The sequence below is a fragment of the Mixophyes fleayi genome, chromosome 6, assembly GCF_038048845.1.
Source record: "Mixophyes fleayi isolate aMixFle1 chromosome 6, aMixFle1.hap1, whole genome shotgun sequence".
NCBI classification, from domain to species: domain Eukaryota; kingdom Metazoa; phylum Chordata; class Amphibia; order Anura; family Limnodynastidae; genus Mixophyes; species Mixophyes fleayi.
Window position 1 is genome coordinate 41,610,205 of NC_134407.1, and position 19,043 is coordinate 41,629,247.

The following is a 19,043-nucleotide window of genomic DNA, read 5'->3' on the forward strand; positions in this document are numbered from 1 at the left end:
CAGCATATTGTAGTAAGTACTTAATGAGTGTTCCCATAGAACTCCATTGTATTTTACCAAGTGCTAACGCTTCGTAGAGCTTCAGGTAATAATTAAATTTGTAAACAGTTTGGGTTTATAGATCTCTTTGCTTACATTGTCTTTGAACTATCGGAAATAAGGCACTTTTAATAGGCTTTGAAAAACGGTGACTAAATGGTTAGCACTTCTGCCTCACAGCACTGGGGTCATGAGTTCAATTCCCGACCATGGCCTTATCTGTGAGGAGTTTGTATGTTCTCCCTGTGTCTGCGTGGATTCCCTCCGAATGCTCTGGTTTCCTCCCAAACTCTAAAACATACCGATAGGTTAATTGGCTGCTAACAAATTGACCCTAGTGTGTCTGTGTGTGTGTGTGTTAAGGAATTTAGACTGTAAGCCCCAATGGGGCAGGGACTGGTGTGAGTGAGTTCTCTGTACAGCGCTGCAGAATTAGTGGCGCTATATAAATAAATGGTGATGATGATGTTGATAAAATAATGCCCATGTGTACAAGGCCTTTCTTTACTTTATAACAAATTTACAGTGAAAAATCCTAAGTATGCTGGAATACTTCTTCCTTCATCTATTAAAATCAGGAAAAAAATGTATGACAGCTTGCAGTTACTACATGCTGATTGTGATGAACCAAAAAGCTCACAACACAGTCATTACATAATTGTAGTAACAGTATTGTTTGTGCCCCTGTATTTGAATGTACAAATCTGCATAGAGTGAAAGCCAATCACTGAAACCTATGAAGATCTAGGGGTAAATGTATGAATCTCCGGATTCTTCATCTCCGGCGTGTTCAGCCTCTTCAGCGCTTAAATTTAAAGCGGCGCTGCATTGTAAAGGGAAACTTCCCTTTACAATGCAGCGCTTTAAATTTAATCAATAATTTGATTGTAGTTCAGATAGAATTAGGGGGTTTCCCTTTATGACAAAAAAAAATATCCGTAAACCCGAAGGTCACTGTTATTCTACATGGAGCCTTGCTCTAACGTTCCTCATGTGTAGTTTGAGCCTATGCTTCAGTGGACTGGTGCCTTTTTGCTCTGGTATTCAAAGGAGAACAGTTCAGTCTATATATATATATATATATTTATTTCTTTATAGTCAAAAAGCCATTTCTTACTGTGTATAGTCGAAATATTCTTTGTGTTGGTTACGATAAAATACTGAAAATTTCAGCATACGTCCTGCAATTGCCTCAGCTTTGTCCATCAATTGTGTTAGATGCACCTTTGAGTAATCTGTAAAGATAAGAATACTTTAATTAGGAAAAAAGAGAAAGATTGCATCCCTTCAACTCTCAGGGCCGACTCGTGTAATCTTTTAGACATTGTTCTTATATTCTGCATTTTGGACATTCTTAACTTTACCTTGCTAAATATTCAACAGAGCTGTTTTTATTTGTCTTCCTAACTGTTTATCCTTTTATTTACCTGTAAAAGATGCCAGAGAGTGTGTTTTCCAGCACCAACAACTAGGAGCTAGATTTACTAAGCTGCAGGTTTGAAAAAGTGGGGATGTTGCCTATAGTAGCCAATCAGATTCTAGCTGTCATTTTGTAGAATGTACTAAATAAATGAAAGCTAGAATCTGATTGGTTGCTATAGGCAACATCCCCACTTTTTCAAACCCGCAGCTTAGTAAATCTAGCCCTAGGTGTCAGTTGGATGACTTTCTTGTGGACGACTGCTACTGCTTCCCCTTCTGCGCTATTCCAGTCATTGGAGGACTCAATGCCATGGCACATACAAGCCTACTGGCCGCATGTGGTTCCTGATGCCCTATTAAGTGGTTTACATTGGCGACTCAATCTTTTTTTGTCCACTACCCCTTATCTATGTGTGTATATATATATATATATATATATATATATATATATATATATATATATATATATATATATATATATATATTTACACAACTGCAGACAGGCTAATAACATTTATTTAAGCATAGTCCTGCTTTGATGTGAGGCTAACTAGTATAGGTGACTAAACATTTAGAAATAAAAAAAAAAAACATACTATTCTACAATTACACAACAATAAATTCAAGACTCATGATCGTATTATAAGTGATGCATTCTAGAATTGTGCATAGGACTAGTAATCTAGGGTTGTGTAATTTTCACCATCGCAGTTTACCAGCCAAGTAAAACAATTCTCTCCTTGTTGGACATTACAGTAACTGTGGAGCTCAGTTCTCCATCACATGGGAGTGCTTTCAGTAAGCAACAGCCTCCCACGTGCTGCATACAACCATTTAACAGCTGAATTACATTCTCATACTATGAGAAAAGCCATCAACAAAAGGGAAGCTTTTCTACCTTTAGAATACAGCGGATCTTTGGATGGAAAACAGCGGCTTTCAAAAACTATATTGTGCCACCAACCCACACTTTTGAATAGTACTTATAAGAGTGCTCAATTTAATGTATAAGGGCATTAGCATAAAAGTTTTACCTTTAAGCCAATATCCATGAACAGCACAATTCTCACCTGCAGTGCAGAATTCAATGATCTCACTCCACTCAGACACAACATAATCTCCATCCACCTGTTTTGATGCAGTCTGGACAGCCACGGTGTATTCGGTCCTCGGGCTCAAAAACCAGTGTCCACGGACTGTCATTGGCAGTGGGACTGCTTTAGCTACCAGCTTAGTAGGAACATCCTAGAGGATAAACAAAACATAAAACAAAGAAAAATATTTTTAATTGTGCTGCTTCCTTTTAGGGGAAATTATCTTCTGGTTTGTCATCTCCTACTTATATATTCATTGACATTAAAAACATGACTAGCTTAGACCAACATGAAAAAAACTATAAACCCTGGTAAAAGTAGATCATTGCTAAACAGAGATCACATAATGGATGTTGAACAGTGTATTTGTAAAATCAGCACAATACTTAATATATTACTACATGAAAATCTGAAAGTGAACAGATAATTATGTTGGCTAATAATGGAAGGTCTATTTCAACTATGACCTCTCTCCTTTTGTACTATCTCGTGTAACCAACTGACTTTCAGCTATCTCCACATGGATGTCCCAACGCTTCCTAAAGCTCAACATGTCCAAAACAGAACTTATTATCTTCCCTCCTGCCAGAGTCACCACCTGCCCTCAAATCTCCCACACTGTCAATAACACCACAATGTTCTCAGTCTCCCAAGCCCGCTGCCTTGGTGTCACTCTTGACTCCGCCCTCTGCTTTACTCCTCACATCCAGACTCTCTCCCAGTTCTGTTGACTCCACATTGGCAGAATACGCCCTTTTCTTACCCAACATGCTACCAAAACTCTTATCTAGTCTCTCATCATCTCCTGTCTTCATTACTGCAACCTCCTGCTATCTGGCAACCTCCTGCTATCTGGCAACCTCCTGCTATCTGGCATTCCCGACAATTCTAAAATTCTAAATGCTGTTGCAGACCTGATCTTCCGCTCTCACCACTCCACATCTGCTGCACCACTTTGTAAATCTTTACACTGGCTCCCTGTGTCTCCTAGAATCCTCTAGAATCCAAATAAAATTACTCCCCCTTACCTACAAAGCTTTTTTTTTTTTTGGGGGGGGGGGGGGGGGGGATTTAGAGGTTAATCATTGAGTTTGTCAAATGCAAATCAATCTATAAATCACTAGTTTTCCGAACTTCGAATAAATCAACCAGACCGCAAAATCACTGAGGACACTTAACAAGGTGAATCTATAAAAGGCTGAGTTAGTAAATGGATTTAGGAAATCATCAGAAAAAGTTTTCCCTCGTTTCAGACATTTCAGAAAACAATGAGATGAAAAACATAATAAGAAAGAAAGAAATGTCCCATTAATTTCAATGTTGTTTGCACAGGTGCCTTGTGAAAATGAATGTGACATAATGATGTAGGTGTCAGATGTATTTCATAGGACCCTACATGTTTTTGTGTGTTTCCATGTCCCTAGGGCTACCCATATATATATATCTATATATCTATATACACACACATATATATATATATATATATATATATATATAATGAGGGTATGTGACAAGTCCTAGTTTAACTACACAGCCGTATTTTAAACAGTCCTGGGAGTACATGAATTATTATATTGCAAACAAGGCACCCAATTTATGAGATACGCAGAGATGGTATTGTTTAATAAAGCAGATATATATTCCGTTGTTGAAACGTACCATATATATTTTATTATACCATTCCTAGCTGTGGGAGATGTTTTTTCCAGTACTTTGCTATCTAAGATAGCAAAGCTCTTATTTGAATATTAAGTGCATGATATATTAGAATACCTTTCGGTATATATTTTTGGATACTATAAATGGTCACTAGGGCAGAGAACCAGTTGTTAATTTATTTGAATCTCACCACTGTATATATATGAGAATATATATATATATATATATATATATATATATATATATATATATATATATATATATATATATATATATATATATATATATATATTTACACACACAAGTTAACCCGTGCATGATACTCATGCATTCTAGTCAAATCAAGCTAATTAAGGTTTTAAAAAGGTTCTTGTCATGCATTTGGGCCTAGCCCAGGCCTCCTCAGGGGAAGAGCGTTACTTCTCGACGCAAGCGCCCTTTTTAATGTGTGTTCATGAGGTAAAATTACCTCACGAAAATGAGTTTGAGCCCTCAACTAGTAAATTTAGCCTTTACTACCCCTCCCACGGGGGAAAGGGGGGATGATGGAAGTTAACTGACTTCACTATTCTAATTTTTTTGTCAAATAATGTCAGTATACCAAATTTCAGGTCAATTGGATGAGTCCTTTCTGAGAAAATAGTTTTTTCCACACACACACTAACACACGCCGCTAGGCTTTTACTTTTCTATATAAGATAATGCTAAGAATTTAGTAGGTCAGTGTAGTATATAACTCCGCCCAGCAGGTGGCGCTGCAGCTTGTTTTTTTTGTTTTCACACACAGACTAACACACGCCGCTAGGCTTATATATATTAGATATATTCTCCTTGATACTATATTAATGAATACTTTCATGGTTCTTTGTCTGATGAACATTCCTATAGGCAATATCTCCACTTTTTCAAACCCACAGTTTAGTAATTATACCCCTTAAACTATAACCACACCATGATGAATCTACAAAAGGTGACTCCTATTGTTATACCCCCAATATCATATCCACTTACGACAGTGAAAAGCATAAGCGCCTTCAATTAGACATTGTACCACCAATGCAGTGTATTTTTTCACGGATTTAAACGTCCAGCTCTCATCACACCAGTCCCAGATAGTTAATAGAAGAGCGAAAGAGTAACACATAATGTATTACCCTCAAACACTTGTTTATTACATACACCGTAAAATAAATCTTTCTCCATAATAAAATAACGAAGAAACCCCACTGGGGCAATGTAAGTCTCTCACCCTTGTGGAAGATCCTGGGGCATAAAGGAACTCTCTCCAAGGAGGAATGTGAACACACCGATTCATCATTCTGGGATGCAGTCATCTTATAATTGCTGTGTGTAACTTGTCCTCCACAAGGGTGAGAGACCGGCATTACCCCAGTAATCCTCTCAAACTTGGAATTTCCATAAAAGTCTTTCATGTAATGATAGCAGATATCTATGGTTGTAATCTGTTCCTCTCTGCCAGTCGCTACACTCCCTGTGGCCTACTAGAATTTAATATAAACTTCTCACCTTCACCTACAAAGTCCTCAGCCAATCCTCCCCTATATCTGAAACCTCATCTCTACAGACGCTCCGCTCTGCCAATGACCAATGACCGCTGCCTCACTACCACAACGATTACCTCTTCACACTCCTGCCTCCAGGACTTCGCCCGGGCTACTCCTCATCTGTGGAACAATCTCAGACACCCTATGAGATAAGCCTCTACTCTCCAAGGGGCACATTTATCATTTAACGTTGAAATAGAGAAATGGTTATCAATCCTTATCGGACGGATAAGTATTGATTCATTTCTCAAATTTATCAAAACCGGAGTACAGAAACAGCAGTCCCGATAATCTGCTGTTTCTGTGGAAAAAAAAAAATCATACTTCACTGCCTCTTCGGAAGCGCTGTCTTCGGGTCTTCTCCTTACTCTTCAATTGCGCATGCGCACACAGATCCCCCTCTCTGTTTCTGCAACGATAGTTGCAGAGAGAGAGCTGTGAGTGACAGGGAGGGATCATGTGATCCCTCCACACATGCGCTGTCCAGCTCTGCTCTCCGGAGCAGAGCTGACAGCAGTAGATTTCCTCATGTACGCCAGCTGCAGCTGGCGTACATTAACATGACAAGTTCCCGAAAAAAATGTTTTTTCGGGACTTGTTAGATTGCGGCCAGGAGCAGTCACCATTCTGTTGAATGGTGACTGCTCCCAAAAACGAAGAGGAGTGCAAAGCAGCAGATATCCATGATATCTGCTGCGATGCCCCCTTAATAAATTTGCGGAGGACACTGTGGGACCTTAATTATCCGTTAAAAGCACTATCGTGCTTTATTAAATATGCCCCCAAGGCTTCAAGCATGCCCTTAAAACTCATTTCTTTATTCAAGATTATTAGCTCTCCTCCTAATTCCACTGTCTCTGCTATAATCTCCACTCCCCACTCATTGCCAGCCTATTTGTGTCTTCCCTTACCTTTAGGACAGTGATGGGCAACCAGATATACTTCAAGGACCACACGTGCATCCCTATAACCTCCAATAGGGCTGCGCATTATGTAGTTTCAAAACAACTTCAGCACCCCCACATCACTCATCCCAAAATGTACCCACATGCTCCAAGATTCCATCACATGCCACTCAGGTTTGCCACTTGCTCCAAAATATAACCACATGCGCTGTGACCCCCACTTGTCACAAAATGCCCCCCATATGTATTCCAAAACTCCCCGTGTCAAACAGACTTCCCACATGCCACCAAATGCCATGTAGCTATCCCCATGCCCATTTACATCTCCCCTGAGACCCTTTCAATGTAGCCCAGAATGCACTGCAGTAACTCCTCCTCCTCCGACTGGTTATGCTGCGTGATCTTCCTGCAGTGTGCAGAGGAGTACATGAATACGTACTGTAAGTACAAAGTAGTTAAACCCATTTTGGTATATGTGTCTTACTTATATAGAAAATGATCATGGATTAAGTGACTTGAGAACATTTCTGGTAAGAAGGAAGGCTGTGATGCTCTGTATAAAATCAGATCATCAGCAGCAGCTATTTATATAGCACTATTAATTCTGCAGTGCAGTACAGAGAACTCACTCACATCATTCCCTGCCCCATTGGAGCTTATAGTGTAAATTCTCTAACACACACACATACAGTGAGAGAGAGAGAGAGAGAGAGACTAGGATCAATTTGTTAGCAGCTAATTAACCTACTAGAATGTCTTTGGAATGTGGGAGGAACCGGAGCACCGGGAGGAAACCCACGCAAACACGGGGAGAACATACAAACTCCACACAGATAAGACCATGGTCGGGAATTGAACTCATGACCCCAGTGCTGCGAAACAGAAGTGCTAACCACTAAGCCCCATATAGGGAGCTACACATAAATCACATATGTTTCAGATAAAACTAACATTTGCGAATAGAAATATAACAAAAAGTATATTGTTTGTGGTAGTACAATTTATAAGTAGGTCTTTTTTCACTTGATGTTTAACGATGTACTGAAACTAGATGGTTTTTAACGTAGTCAGTAGACTACGTACGGTTTTGTTCATATTTCCTTGACCAATTAAACATGAGAAATCCTCCATAGACTCCAAAGGAAAAGTGCCCCCAGTGGACAATTAATTTAGCATAATTATATAGTACTTACATGGTGCTTTTTGTTTATTTAAGTTTATTCTGTAAAATCAAACGAGCTGTGCCCAAATGAGTAAAAAATTAAAAATTGTAAACATTTTGCAGAACATTCACAGCTAGGTATCAATCCGTCTCTGTACATATACAACTGCTTCCTAGAGAAGCATAACATTACCTATTTTCACTTGTGTTAGAGTTATACTTTTGACTTAGAAACTTTCCGTTTACCTTCCTGTGAGGCAGGATGCATCAATGCATTTTGTTAGACTCCCTTCCATCATTTTTATTACAAATCACAGCATATCATTTTTAAGAAGTTAAAAAAAACGTATTAGTTGAGAAAGCAATACTGCTGTTTAAAAACGCACAGTGGTTTCCTAGCCCTGATAAAACACATCAAGTGGTTTGTCCCAGCAGACACATTTAATTGTCTATGGCTAAGCTGTGCACTGGGAAATCTCTTTGGATGAAATGTTACATTTTAATGAGTCACTTCAAAACAGAATATTATCATCAACTTTCTTAGAGCGGTTAACTTTTTTTGCAAGCAATTAATGCAGCCGGCGTTATTATTCAGACATTTAGGCTTCTGTGCTGTTAAATGAGTCAGTTCTGGGTCATTACTCTATTTGCTGATGGGTAGCAGAGCTTAAGAGCTTTAGGGGATGATATGCAAATTGTTCAAGAAAAATCCAGTACTTCATATGCTGTCATTTTGTTATTAAAAGAAAAGCATTAAACCAGCTAGAACAGAGCGCTATCTCACCAATCGAGCATCATACCGTTTGATGCCTAAAGGAAACAGGTAACCGAACTGAGCAAGCCAAGAGGTCCGGAGTTATTGCCAACATTTTCATTATCAGTAATCGCGGACTTGGAAGAGCTCTGTAGTACAGGACATCTCAGAAATGAAAGCAGACACAAGAGCATCAGACAAGTGCAATACACTTTCTTATGTAGGTCATTAAGGGTTCTCAAGAGACTGATAAATTATGTAATCGCTAAAGGACTATGGTGCAGGACAGCAATATAGACAGCAAAGCAATGTTTTGCTGAGCTTATAAACCAGATTTAATTGAATAATTGTGCCAGATTCTTTGAGAAGTCAGCAAATGGGAATACACACTACATAAAATATACCAGCCCGTATGAGTGACATCATAGATGGAAAAACGGACAGGAGCATTTAATTTGAAGTGGTACGAGCCATTTCAATGAGCAGCATTCTTTTCACTCCTCTGTACGCCAAAATCTTCCACCACCTCAGGTTTTGAGCAGTTACGTTGTCTGCAATAAGTAAATATTACATATAGCGCCATTCTACTCCCAAAACAGAGCACTGAGGCTGCATATACTTAGCGATTACAATGCAGGTCTGCCAAACAATGGAGCAGAGCAGCTCAGAGGTGTGGAGGATTGTGACGCATGGCAGAGGGGAGAGATTCATGCTTATGATTAATCACATTTTTTGCATGTCTACCCATGACTCCTCCTTCATCCTGGTGTACCGCAGCGCAAAGTGACAGAGAGGAGGCAAATATTGAGGAAATAGTGGAACTGTGCAGCTCTTTAAATTAAAACACAGGTTGGCACACACTAACTGTGGGGAGAATGATTTGGAGGCACCTACCCCCTACATGGAAGCCAGAAGAAGCCGAAGTACATGGCACAAAAATGTGAAGATGTTTATATACGCAGGGTCTTGTTTGTTAGAGCAGAGCGTACCTAGACCTACATTCACCAACAGATGTATCCAGTGTCAGACTGGGGCATGAAGGGCCCACCGGGGCCACTGCAACGCTAGAGGCCCACCAGAGGGGTGTGGCCAGCCATCATAGAGGCGAGACCAGACACTAGAGGGGATTGGTCAGCCCACGAAGGACAGCTAGCACCATAGTGTAGTATATAAAGAATGCAGTGTGTGTATTAAGAGTACACATTCTTGACCTGCCCCTTAGCAGAACAGTCACCAAAAATCTGGATTATCCCACTAGACCAGGCTTGGCTAACCTGTGGCACTCCAGGGAGTAAATGTATCATGCTGAGAGTTTCCCTGGGGCATTTGAAAAGTGGAGATGTTGCCTATAGCAACCAAACAGATTCTAGCTACCATTTTGTAGAATGTACTAAATAAATGATAGCTAGAATCTGATTGGTTTTTCAAACCCGCTGGAAAACTCTCAGCTTGATACATTTACCCCCATGTGTTGTGAAACTACAAGCCCCAGCATGCTTTGCCAATATATAGCAGCTTATAGCTGGAAGGGAATGCAGGAACTTGTAGTTTCACAACACCTGGAGTGCCACAGGTTAGCCAAGCCTGCACTAGACATTTGACAGACTATCCTACCTGTTCTTGTCACTTTTACCACCTGTGGCTGCTGCTTTATTTAGTTGCGGCTTGTCTGGATCCTGGAATGTTGGGGGCCCTATTTGGAAAAAATAATGGGTACATTTAGAACATTCCAACCAGCCCCAGGGCTAAATCAATAGGACCCACAATTAATACTTAGGCCTTCCTCCAGCCCCAACATTAAAGTTATAGTATTTCCATTTAATAAACATATTTCCCTCCCTCCAGACAGCCCCTGCAATAAATTAATCGCATTTACGTATAATAAATATACCTATTTCCCGCTACCGTCACTGCCATTAAATAATTCATATTCACATTTAATAAATAGACCTCATGCTTATCAAACTCAGCCCCACATTCAATTAATAGCCCCCAAACCACCCCATCTTAAATTAATAGTCCCCACTATAAAATTAAATTGCCCCACCTTCACCCTACAAACAAAATAGCACCCATTATTTACCACACACACATTAAATTGCCACAAGCCCGTTGTGCCAACACACACACACACACACACATTACTGTGCCCCTTAATCACCATGTTGTGCCTCCTTATGATCACACTGCGCCCTCCATGCTGCTTTTGCCCCCCCTTCTCCTGGTCCCCCTCATCATCCTGTGCCATGCTGCTTTTGCCCCCCCCCCCCCCTTTCCCTGGTCCCCCTCATCACCCTGTGCCATGCTGCTTTGGGCCCCCTTCACACTGTCATGCTATCTGTACTTCACCTTCACACTCTGCCATGCTGTCTGTGCTTCACCTTCACACTCTGCCATGCTGTCTGTGCTCCCCCTTCACACTCTGCCATGCTGTCTGTGCTTCACCTTCACACTCTGCCATGCTGTCTGTGCTCCCCCTTCACACTCTGCCATGCTGTCTGTGCTTCACCTTCACACTCTGCCATGCTGTCTGTGCTTCACCTTCACACTCTGCCATGCTGTCTGTGCTCCCCCTTCACACTCTGCCATGCTGTCTGTGCTTCACCTTCACACTCTGCCATGCTGTCTGTGCTCCCCCTTCACACTCTGCCATGCTGTCTGTGCTTCACCTTCACACTCTGCCATGCTGTCTGTGCTTCACCTTCACACTCTGCCATGCTGTCTGTGCTTCACCTTCACACTCTGCCATGCTGTCTGTGCTCCCCCTTCACCCTGCCATGCTCCCCCCTTGCTTCCGTTCCTTCACTTACCTTTACTATCGACTTCTTTCTTCTCTTCTCTCTTCTGTCTTCTTCCCGACTCCTCCCTGCGGTGCTCCTCACTGAACGTCGGGCTGACATTCAGTGTGAACGGAGCAGAGAGAAGGGGCGCCAGCGCCGCAGTCACGTGAGTGTTCTTTTTTTTTTTTAAATTAAGTTTCCCGCTCCCCCCACCAGCGAAGAGGGAAGCGATCAGGGTCGGGGCCCACCGGGGGACAGTCCGACCCTGGATGTATCTTCACATCTGCTCCTAGTTGATACGGAAGTGTGGTTGCCTGGTTTACAATTTACGCTTGTTTTGCATGCCTTAATGAAGCAAGTGTGGATATAGGTAGTATAACTGGACATACAGTCAACAGGTTTGCAGAAATTAGTGAAAATGTACTTTTAAATAATAATAATAATAACATTACAGGTGGAAGCCCTCCACCAATTCGGAGCAAGCCATAAATGACCGAATCCTTTCAGGCAGACAGCATATGGCTATATGCCCAGCCCTGGTTGGTGTTTACTGGCTCTGGCATACAGTCATTAGGGAAACTGCTGAACAATCACATGGATGAAGGAGACAGGTACGTTTTTACATAGAAATAAAACACTAAGCTAAGGGGCTAAAGTGATACGAAAAACTATAACAATAACAACAACAATAATAATTATAAAGTTCCCATTACCCCTTCATATTCACTGGGCTTTACAAATAACAGCACCGATAGTCATATTAATGGCTGTTCTTATAAAAGCAAACCAGCTAGAGCTGCTCTGTTTCGAAGAGTTCAATGCATCTCCTTAAAAGGATCGGACACTGGAAGCACAAATCCGATAGGTCTAAATCAGATTCTATTAAACAGAACAACACCTCAGCTTGACACAGACTTCACTGCAGACTGCCAGAATCTAGCCATTCCACACACAAAGCTATTACAGACCTGTACGCCTATATATATCCTTAAATAGTCTCACATTGTTCCAATATAAATAGATTCAGACATTAATCTAACATAAATATTCATTCAACAACTCACCTGCTTTGTTTTTTTAATTTGTTTTTGAACCTTTGCAAATGTATTGTGTTTTGTTGTATAATACACAACAAAATGTATTATCTTCAGTCTTTCCAACTGTCTGTTTTATGGAGAGGGACTAGCAGCCACCAGAGGGAGCTAGGTTATTAAATAAAAATCCTGCATTAAGAACCCTTTGTGTCTGGAAATATTGAGCATACAAAGGTAAACCACACACTAGCTGTATTTCTAAATTATATTTACATTATCAGCCTTGTTAAAAAAAATGTCTTTTTCCGACAAATAAAAGAAGGAATGAAATGAATTTTCGAAGTCAGTGTTGTACAGTTATATTCTTTTTAAGAAGCCGTGATAGAGCTATATATATATATATATATATATATATATATATATATATATATATATATATATATATATATATATATATACACATATATACACACACATATATATATATACACACACACACATATATATTTACATATACACACACAATAAATAAAATATATATATATATATATATATATATATATATATATATATATATAATTTATATATATATTTATTTGGTATTATTATTATGGAATCACTCCTGGGTTCTGGAAGACATGATTGACTGAACCCTGCACCCCAGAAAAATAAAAACCCAGTTCATGTGTGTTACTGAGTGTCACATTTCATACATTCTTGGTGTGATATAGCATTCTGATGGCACATTTGCCAGATAATATTATCCAGTTCACTAAATTATATACAAAACCCGGTAGAACACAATTAGAGAAAACACAAGTACCGCAATAGTAACAAGAGCCGCAATAGTAACAATTGCCGCAACAGTAACAAGTGCCGCAATAATAAAGATTGCCATCCAAATTATAGTAATATTAAAGGTCAAATACATTTTGGGAACTTTTAAGGCAGTAATGTTTTGGAAAGCCAACACATGTGAGCGTGCAGAGCTTTATGTAAATGTACATAAATATACCTGCTTACCTGCCGAACACACCCAATAGCTGCAAATTCACATGCTAGTTTTGTTCACGGAAAATAAATCTGTGCCTATATTTGTGGTACTGCAGGCAGGATTGTTAATGCACATGGGGGGAAAGAGGCTAAGTGTATCCTACTGCCATTTTAGGACCACATACTTCATTTCAACTTTTCAATTTTTCTGCTAAAATACTTCTCGGTTTTGCAACATTTATGTCTTAAATTAATCCTGAGGGTACACGGGGACTTTCTGTATCACATGTACATTTTGGTGTGTGAATGTTTTTATTACATTGGTAGAAAGGCTCCTCAAATTGAGCTTTCCCATATAAACAGGGACGTTCCTGCCAATAGGCAAGATGAGCAGGATCTATGTGGCAGAAGGGGAGCCTGTAACCATCCTCCAGTACAACCTGACGTCTTCCTAAGACATCCTCCTACATTAATGGGAGGAAGCTGCGATTGGTCAAAGAATGATCCAATCATTGATCATTTCCCTCAGTTACTAGGGATGTGCACCGGCGACTTTTGAGGTCTCGTGTTTTGTGTTTTGGATCCGGATTTTCGTTATTTTTGAGGTTCGGATTTGTCTCGCAAAACACTTGACGAAAGGTCTCGGTTCGGATTTAAGGTTTTGGATTCGGATTTTTTTGCAAAAAAACATAAAAAGTTTAAAAATCAAGTTTTTGGGCTTATTTTCACTCCTAGGCTATTATTAACCTCAATAACATTCAATAACAAGCATTTCCACTAATTTACAGTGTATTCTGAACACCTCACAATATAGTTATTAGTCCAAAACGTTGCAACAAGGTATCTTTCTGGACTGCGTAGAGGAGTGGGTCACCACAATATATATTAAAAATGCTGAACTTTTATGAATCGCACCAATAAATGTACCTGGACTGCGTAGAGGAGTGGGTCACCACAATATATATTAAAAACCCTGAACTTTTATGAATCGCACCAATAAATGTACCTGGACTGCGTAGAGGAGTGGGTCACCACAATATATATTAAAAACCCTGAACTTTTATGAATCGCACCAATAAATGTACCTGGACTGCGTAGAGGAGTGGGTCACCACAATATCTTAAAAACCCTGAACTTTTATGAATCGCACCAATAAATGTACCTGGACTGCGTAGAGGAGTGGGTCACCACAATATCTTAAAAACCCTGAACTTTTATGAATCGCACCAATAAATGTACCTGGACTGCGTAGAGGAGTGGGTCACCACAATATCTTAAAAACCCTGAACTTTTATGAATCGCACCAATAAATGTACCTGGACTGCGTAGAGGAGTGGGTCACCACAATATATTAAAAACCCTGAACTTTTATGAATCGCACCAATAAATGTACCTGGACTGCGTAGAGGAGTGGGTCACCACAATATATATTAAAAACCCTGAACTTTTATGATTCGCACCAATAAATGTACCTGGACTGCGTAGAGGAGTGGGTCACCACAATATCTTAAAAACCCAGAACTTTTATGAATCGCACCAATAAATGTACCTGGACTGCGTAGAGGAGTGGGCACTGGGCACCACAATAAAATATATAAAAAACCTTCAACAGGTCTGCATTACACTACACATACGGCTGCTCCTCCATCCTCTCCATCATATACATGTTGGAGTTTTAGCGTGTGACAACCTCTTGTTTTTGATAATGTCAGTGCATTTTGAATATTTTTCAATTTGCCCCACACCACTGAATGTACTTTATCTATGATACGCATCTATCTATCTTGACTGCGTAGTGTGGTGGCCCCGGTACACAATTTGGTACCGAGGCCACAATATAATTAAAAAACCCTCCACGTGTCAGAATTCCACCAAACAAGTATCTGGACTGCATAGTGGGGTGGCCCCGGTACCCAATTTGATACCGGGGCCACAATACCTCCTCCAAACATGGTACAGACAATTCGTCATTGAGATCCCAGACAGACAGGGTCAAAGTGTTATTGTTTGACTTTGTAAACCCAAAAAACTGTCCCTGTTGCACATAGTCGTGCAATGAAGACTGACTTTTTCATTTAAAGGCACGATCTTTCAAGTGTAGTGTTTGTAAGTCTAAGTCATATTATACTTTTGGTAAAATTGGTTTATTTTGTTCCTCTTTATGGTAATTAGTAATAGAATTAAAGTATGAAATAGAATTAAAGTATGAAATAGAATTAAAGTATTAAATAGAATTAAAGTATGAAATAGAATTAAAGTATGAAATAGAGTGGTATATAGAGTTGTAGTGTGGTATAGATAGAGTGGTCCACACAATATAATAATAATAAAACCCTCAACTGGTCTGAATTCCACCAAACAAGTATCTGGACTGCGTAGTGTGGTGGCCCCGGTACACAATTTGGTACCGAGGCCACAATATAATTAAAAAATTGGGCATCAACTGTCACCGTTGTTTAATATCTGATACACCTAAATATGGACTGCACAGTGGAGTGGCCCCGGTAGTAAATTTGGTGCCGGGGCCACAATACCTCCTCCAACTTCCAAGTGTAGTGTTTATAAAGACAGACAGCGTCGAAGTGTTATTAGTTGACTTTCTTAACCCTAAAATTGTCCCTGTTGCAAATATTCGTGCAATGGACAGTTACTTTTTTATTGAAAGACTCAAGCTTTCAAGTGTAGTGTTTATAAAATATAAACAACAATACAGTAGTTTTAGAGCACGTCAATACCTCTTGTTTTAAATTATGACACGGCATTTTACTTTTGGTTTAATTTCTTGTATTTTTTTAAATTTGGGTTTACTTTTTGAACATGGCAAACGACTGTTGATTGGTCATATAATGCAAAAAAAAAAGGTCCAAGATGGAATTGTCCTTGGGCCCTCACACCCACCCTTATGTTGTTTAAATAGGACATGCACACTTTAACAAACCAATCATTTCAGCGACAGGGCCTACCAAACAACTTTGGCTGAAATGATTGGTTTGTTTGGGCCCCCACACCAAAAAAGCTATTCATCTCTCCCTGTACAGACTAAACAGGCTCTACTGAGGCAAGATGTCGTCCTCATCCTCAACATCTGATTCCTCTCCCCCTACAGTGTGTACTTCCTCCTCATCACACATTATCAATTCGTCCCCGCTGGACTCCACAACCACAGGTCCCTCTGTAGTATCTGGAGGGCAGTGCTGTACTTCATTGAGGAATTGATTATTCATTTTTATAAACATCATTTTTTCAACGTTGTGAGGAAGCAACCTCCTTCGCCGCTCACTGACCAGGTTCCCCGCTGCACTAAAAACTCTTTCCGAGTACACACTGGAGGGGGGACAACTCAGGTAAAATAGAGCCAGTTTGTACAGGGGCTTCCAAACTGCCTTTTTTTCCTGCCAGTAACAATATGGACTGTCTGACATGTCTACTTGGATGGTGTCAGCAAAGTAATCATCCACAATTTTTTCTATTGTGACAGCATCCAATGCAGCGAGAGTAGACATGTCTGCAATGGTTGGCAGGTCCTTCAGTCCGGACCAGATGTTATCAGCATCCCCGCCAGTGCCTCTTTTGGGAAAACTGAGCTTTTTCCTCGCAGCCATAGATGTGGAAGAAAATGAGGGTGGAGCTGTTGGCATGTCACGGTCCTCTTCAGAGGACAATCTCCTGACCAGCAGGTCTTTGCACCGCTGTAGACTTGTGTCCGCCGGAAACAGAGACACAACATACGCTTTAAACCGAGGATCGAGCACGGTGGCCAGAATGTATTCCTCTGACTTTAAAAGAGTGACCACCCTCGGATCCTGGCAAAGCGTACGAAGGGCTACATCCACAAGAGCTACATGCTTGGTGTAATCGCAATGGCTTACCAGCTCCTCCCTCACTTTCTCCAGCTGCTTCTGCAACAGCCTGATCAGGGGAATGACCTGACTCAAGCTGGCAGTGTCGGAACTGACTTCTCGTGTGGCAAGTTCAAATGGCTGCAGAACCTTGCACAACACGGAAATCAGTCTCCACTGCGCTTGACTGAGGCGCATCCCCACTCCTTTGCCTATGTCGTAGGTGGCTGTGTAGGCCTGAATGGCCTTTTGCTGCTCCTCCATCCTCTGCAGCATATAGAGGGTGGAGTTCCAGCGCGTCACAACCTCTTGTTTGAGGTGATGGCAGGGCAGGTTCATGCTTTTTTGATGTGCCTCTAGTCTGCGGTAGGCACTGGCTGAATGCCGAAAGTGTCCAGCAATTTTGCGCGCCACCGCAAGCATCTCCTGCACACCCCTGTCACTCTTGAGGTAATGCTGCACCACCAAATTAATGGTGTGGGCAAAACATGGGACGTGCTGGAAATTGCCCATATTTAATGCCCGCACAATGTTACTGGCATTGTCTGACACCACAAATCCCCATGAGAGTCTAAGTGGGGTAAGCCACTGGGAGATAATTTCCCTCATTTTCTCTAATATGTTGTCAGCGTTGTGCCTCTTATTAAAGCCTGTAATACACAATGTTGCCTGCCTTTGCATGAGCAGCCATTTTGTAGATGCTGCTACTGATGCAGCTGTTGCTGTTGCTGCGGAAGGGGATGCATCTACCCAGTGGGCTGTCACAGTCATATAGTCCTTCGTTTGCCCAGAACCACTTGTCCACATGTCCGTGGTTAAGTGGACAGTGGGTACAACCGCATTTTTAAGAGCACTGAGGACACTTGATCGTACTTCTCTGTACATTTTTGGTATCGCCTGCCTAGTGAAGTGGAATCTCGAGGGGATTTGGTACCGGGGACACAATACCTCCATCAACCCTCTAAATCCCACTCCACTGATGGCGGACACCGGGCGCACGTCTAACACCAACATTGCAGTTACAGCCGCAGTTATACGCTTTGCAATAGGGTGACTACTATCGTATTTTGTGGTCATGGCAAACGACTGTTGGACGGTCAATTGTTTTGTGAAAGACTTAGCGGTCTTACGACTTCCCCTCTGGGAAGATGACCGACTAACAGCAGCAACAGCAGCAGTGGCAGTAGTAGGCGTACCGCTGCAGGATTCCTCGGATGAATCCCGTATTGAGGAGGACTCAGTCTGGCTGCTGACTTGGGCTGCAGGACTGAATCTGATGGAGATTGTGGAGGAAGTTGACGAGGAGGGTGTTGCTGGTGTGTATCCAACTGGACCACGGGATTTAGGTGTCCCTGTACCGATGAGGGTCCTAGCCCCAGTTCCTGAACTAACCACTGAACTATGAAGGTTATTCAGGTGACGTATAAGGGAGGATGTTCCTAGGTGGGCAAGATCCTTACCCCTGCTTATTTGAGCTTTACATAAGCTACATATGGCCATACATTGGTTGTCTGGATTTGGATAAAAATAACTCCAGACCGAAGAGGTGCATTTTTTGGTCTTCTGACCAGGCATGACGATGGGCTTTTTCATCCCATGGACATCAGCTGTTTCCCCCCCTGGTGCCTCATTTACAATAACCACATCACCATCCTCATCATCAAGTTCCTCCACAGCGCCAGCTACATCATCAATAGCCTCCTCCCGAGCCACCTCTTCCCGTACAGTGATGGGAAGGTCAGGCTTGACAACCACCAACATCCTTGGACTCGCCTTGTGGATTTGTGATAATTTCTC

General features: G+C 41.1%; 1 protein-coding gene across 2 annotated transcripts in view; it reads right to left on the minus strand.

The window, feature by feature from the left end:
- The window catches only part of PHYHIPL (phytanoyl-CoA 2-hydroxylase interacting protein like), a 108,798-nt gene that overhangs the window by 6,294 nt on the left and 83,461 nt on the right, over positions 1 to 19,043 (minus strand). For both annotated transcript variants that reach the window (XM_075216360.1, XM_075216361.1), the window contains exons 3-4: positions 2,532 to 2,706; positions 1,157 to 1,274 (exon numbers count right to left, since the gene is read on the minus strand). In XM_075216360.1, coding sequence (XP_075072461.1) covers positions 1,157 to 1,274; positions 2,532 to 2,706 — 293 coding nt within the window. The remainder of the gene's footprint in view (positions 1 to 1,156; positions 1,275 to 2,531; positions 2,707 to 19,043) is intronic.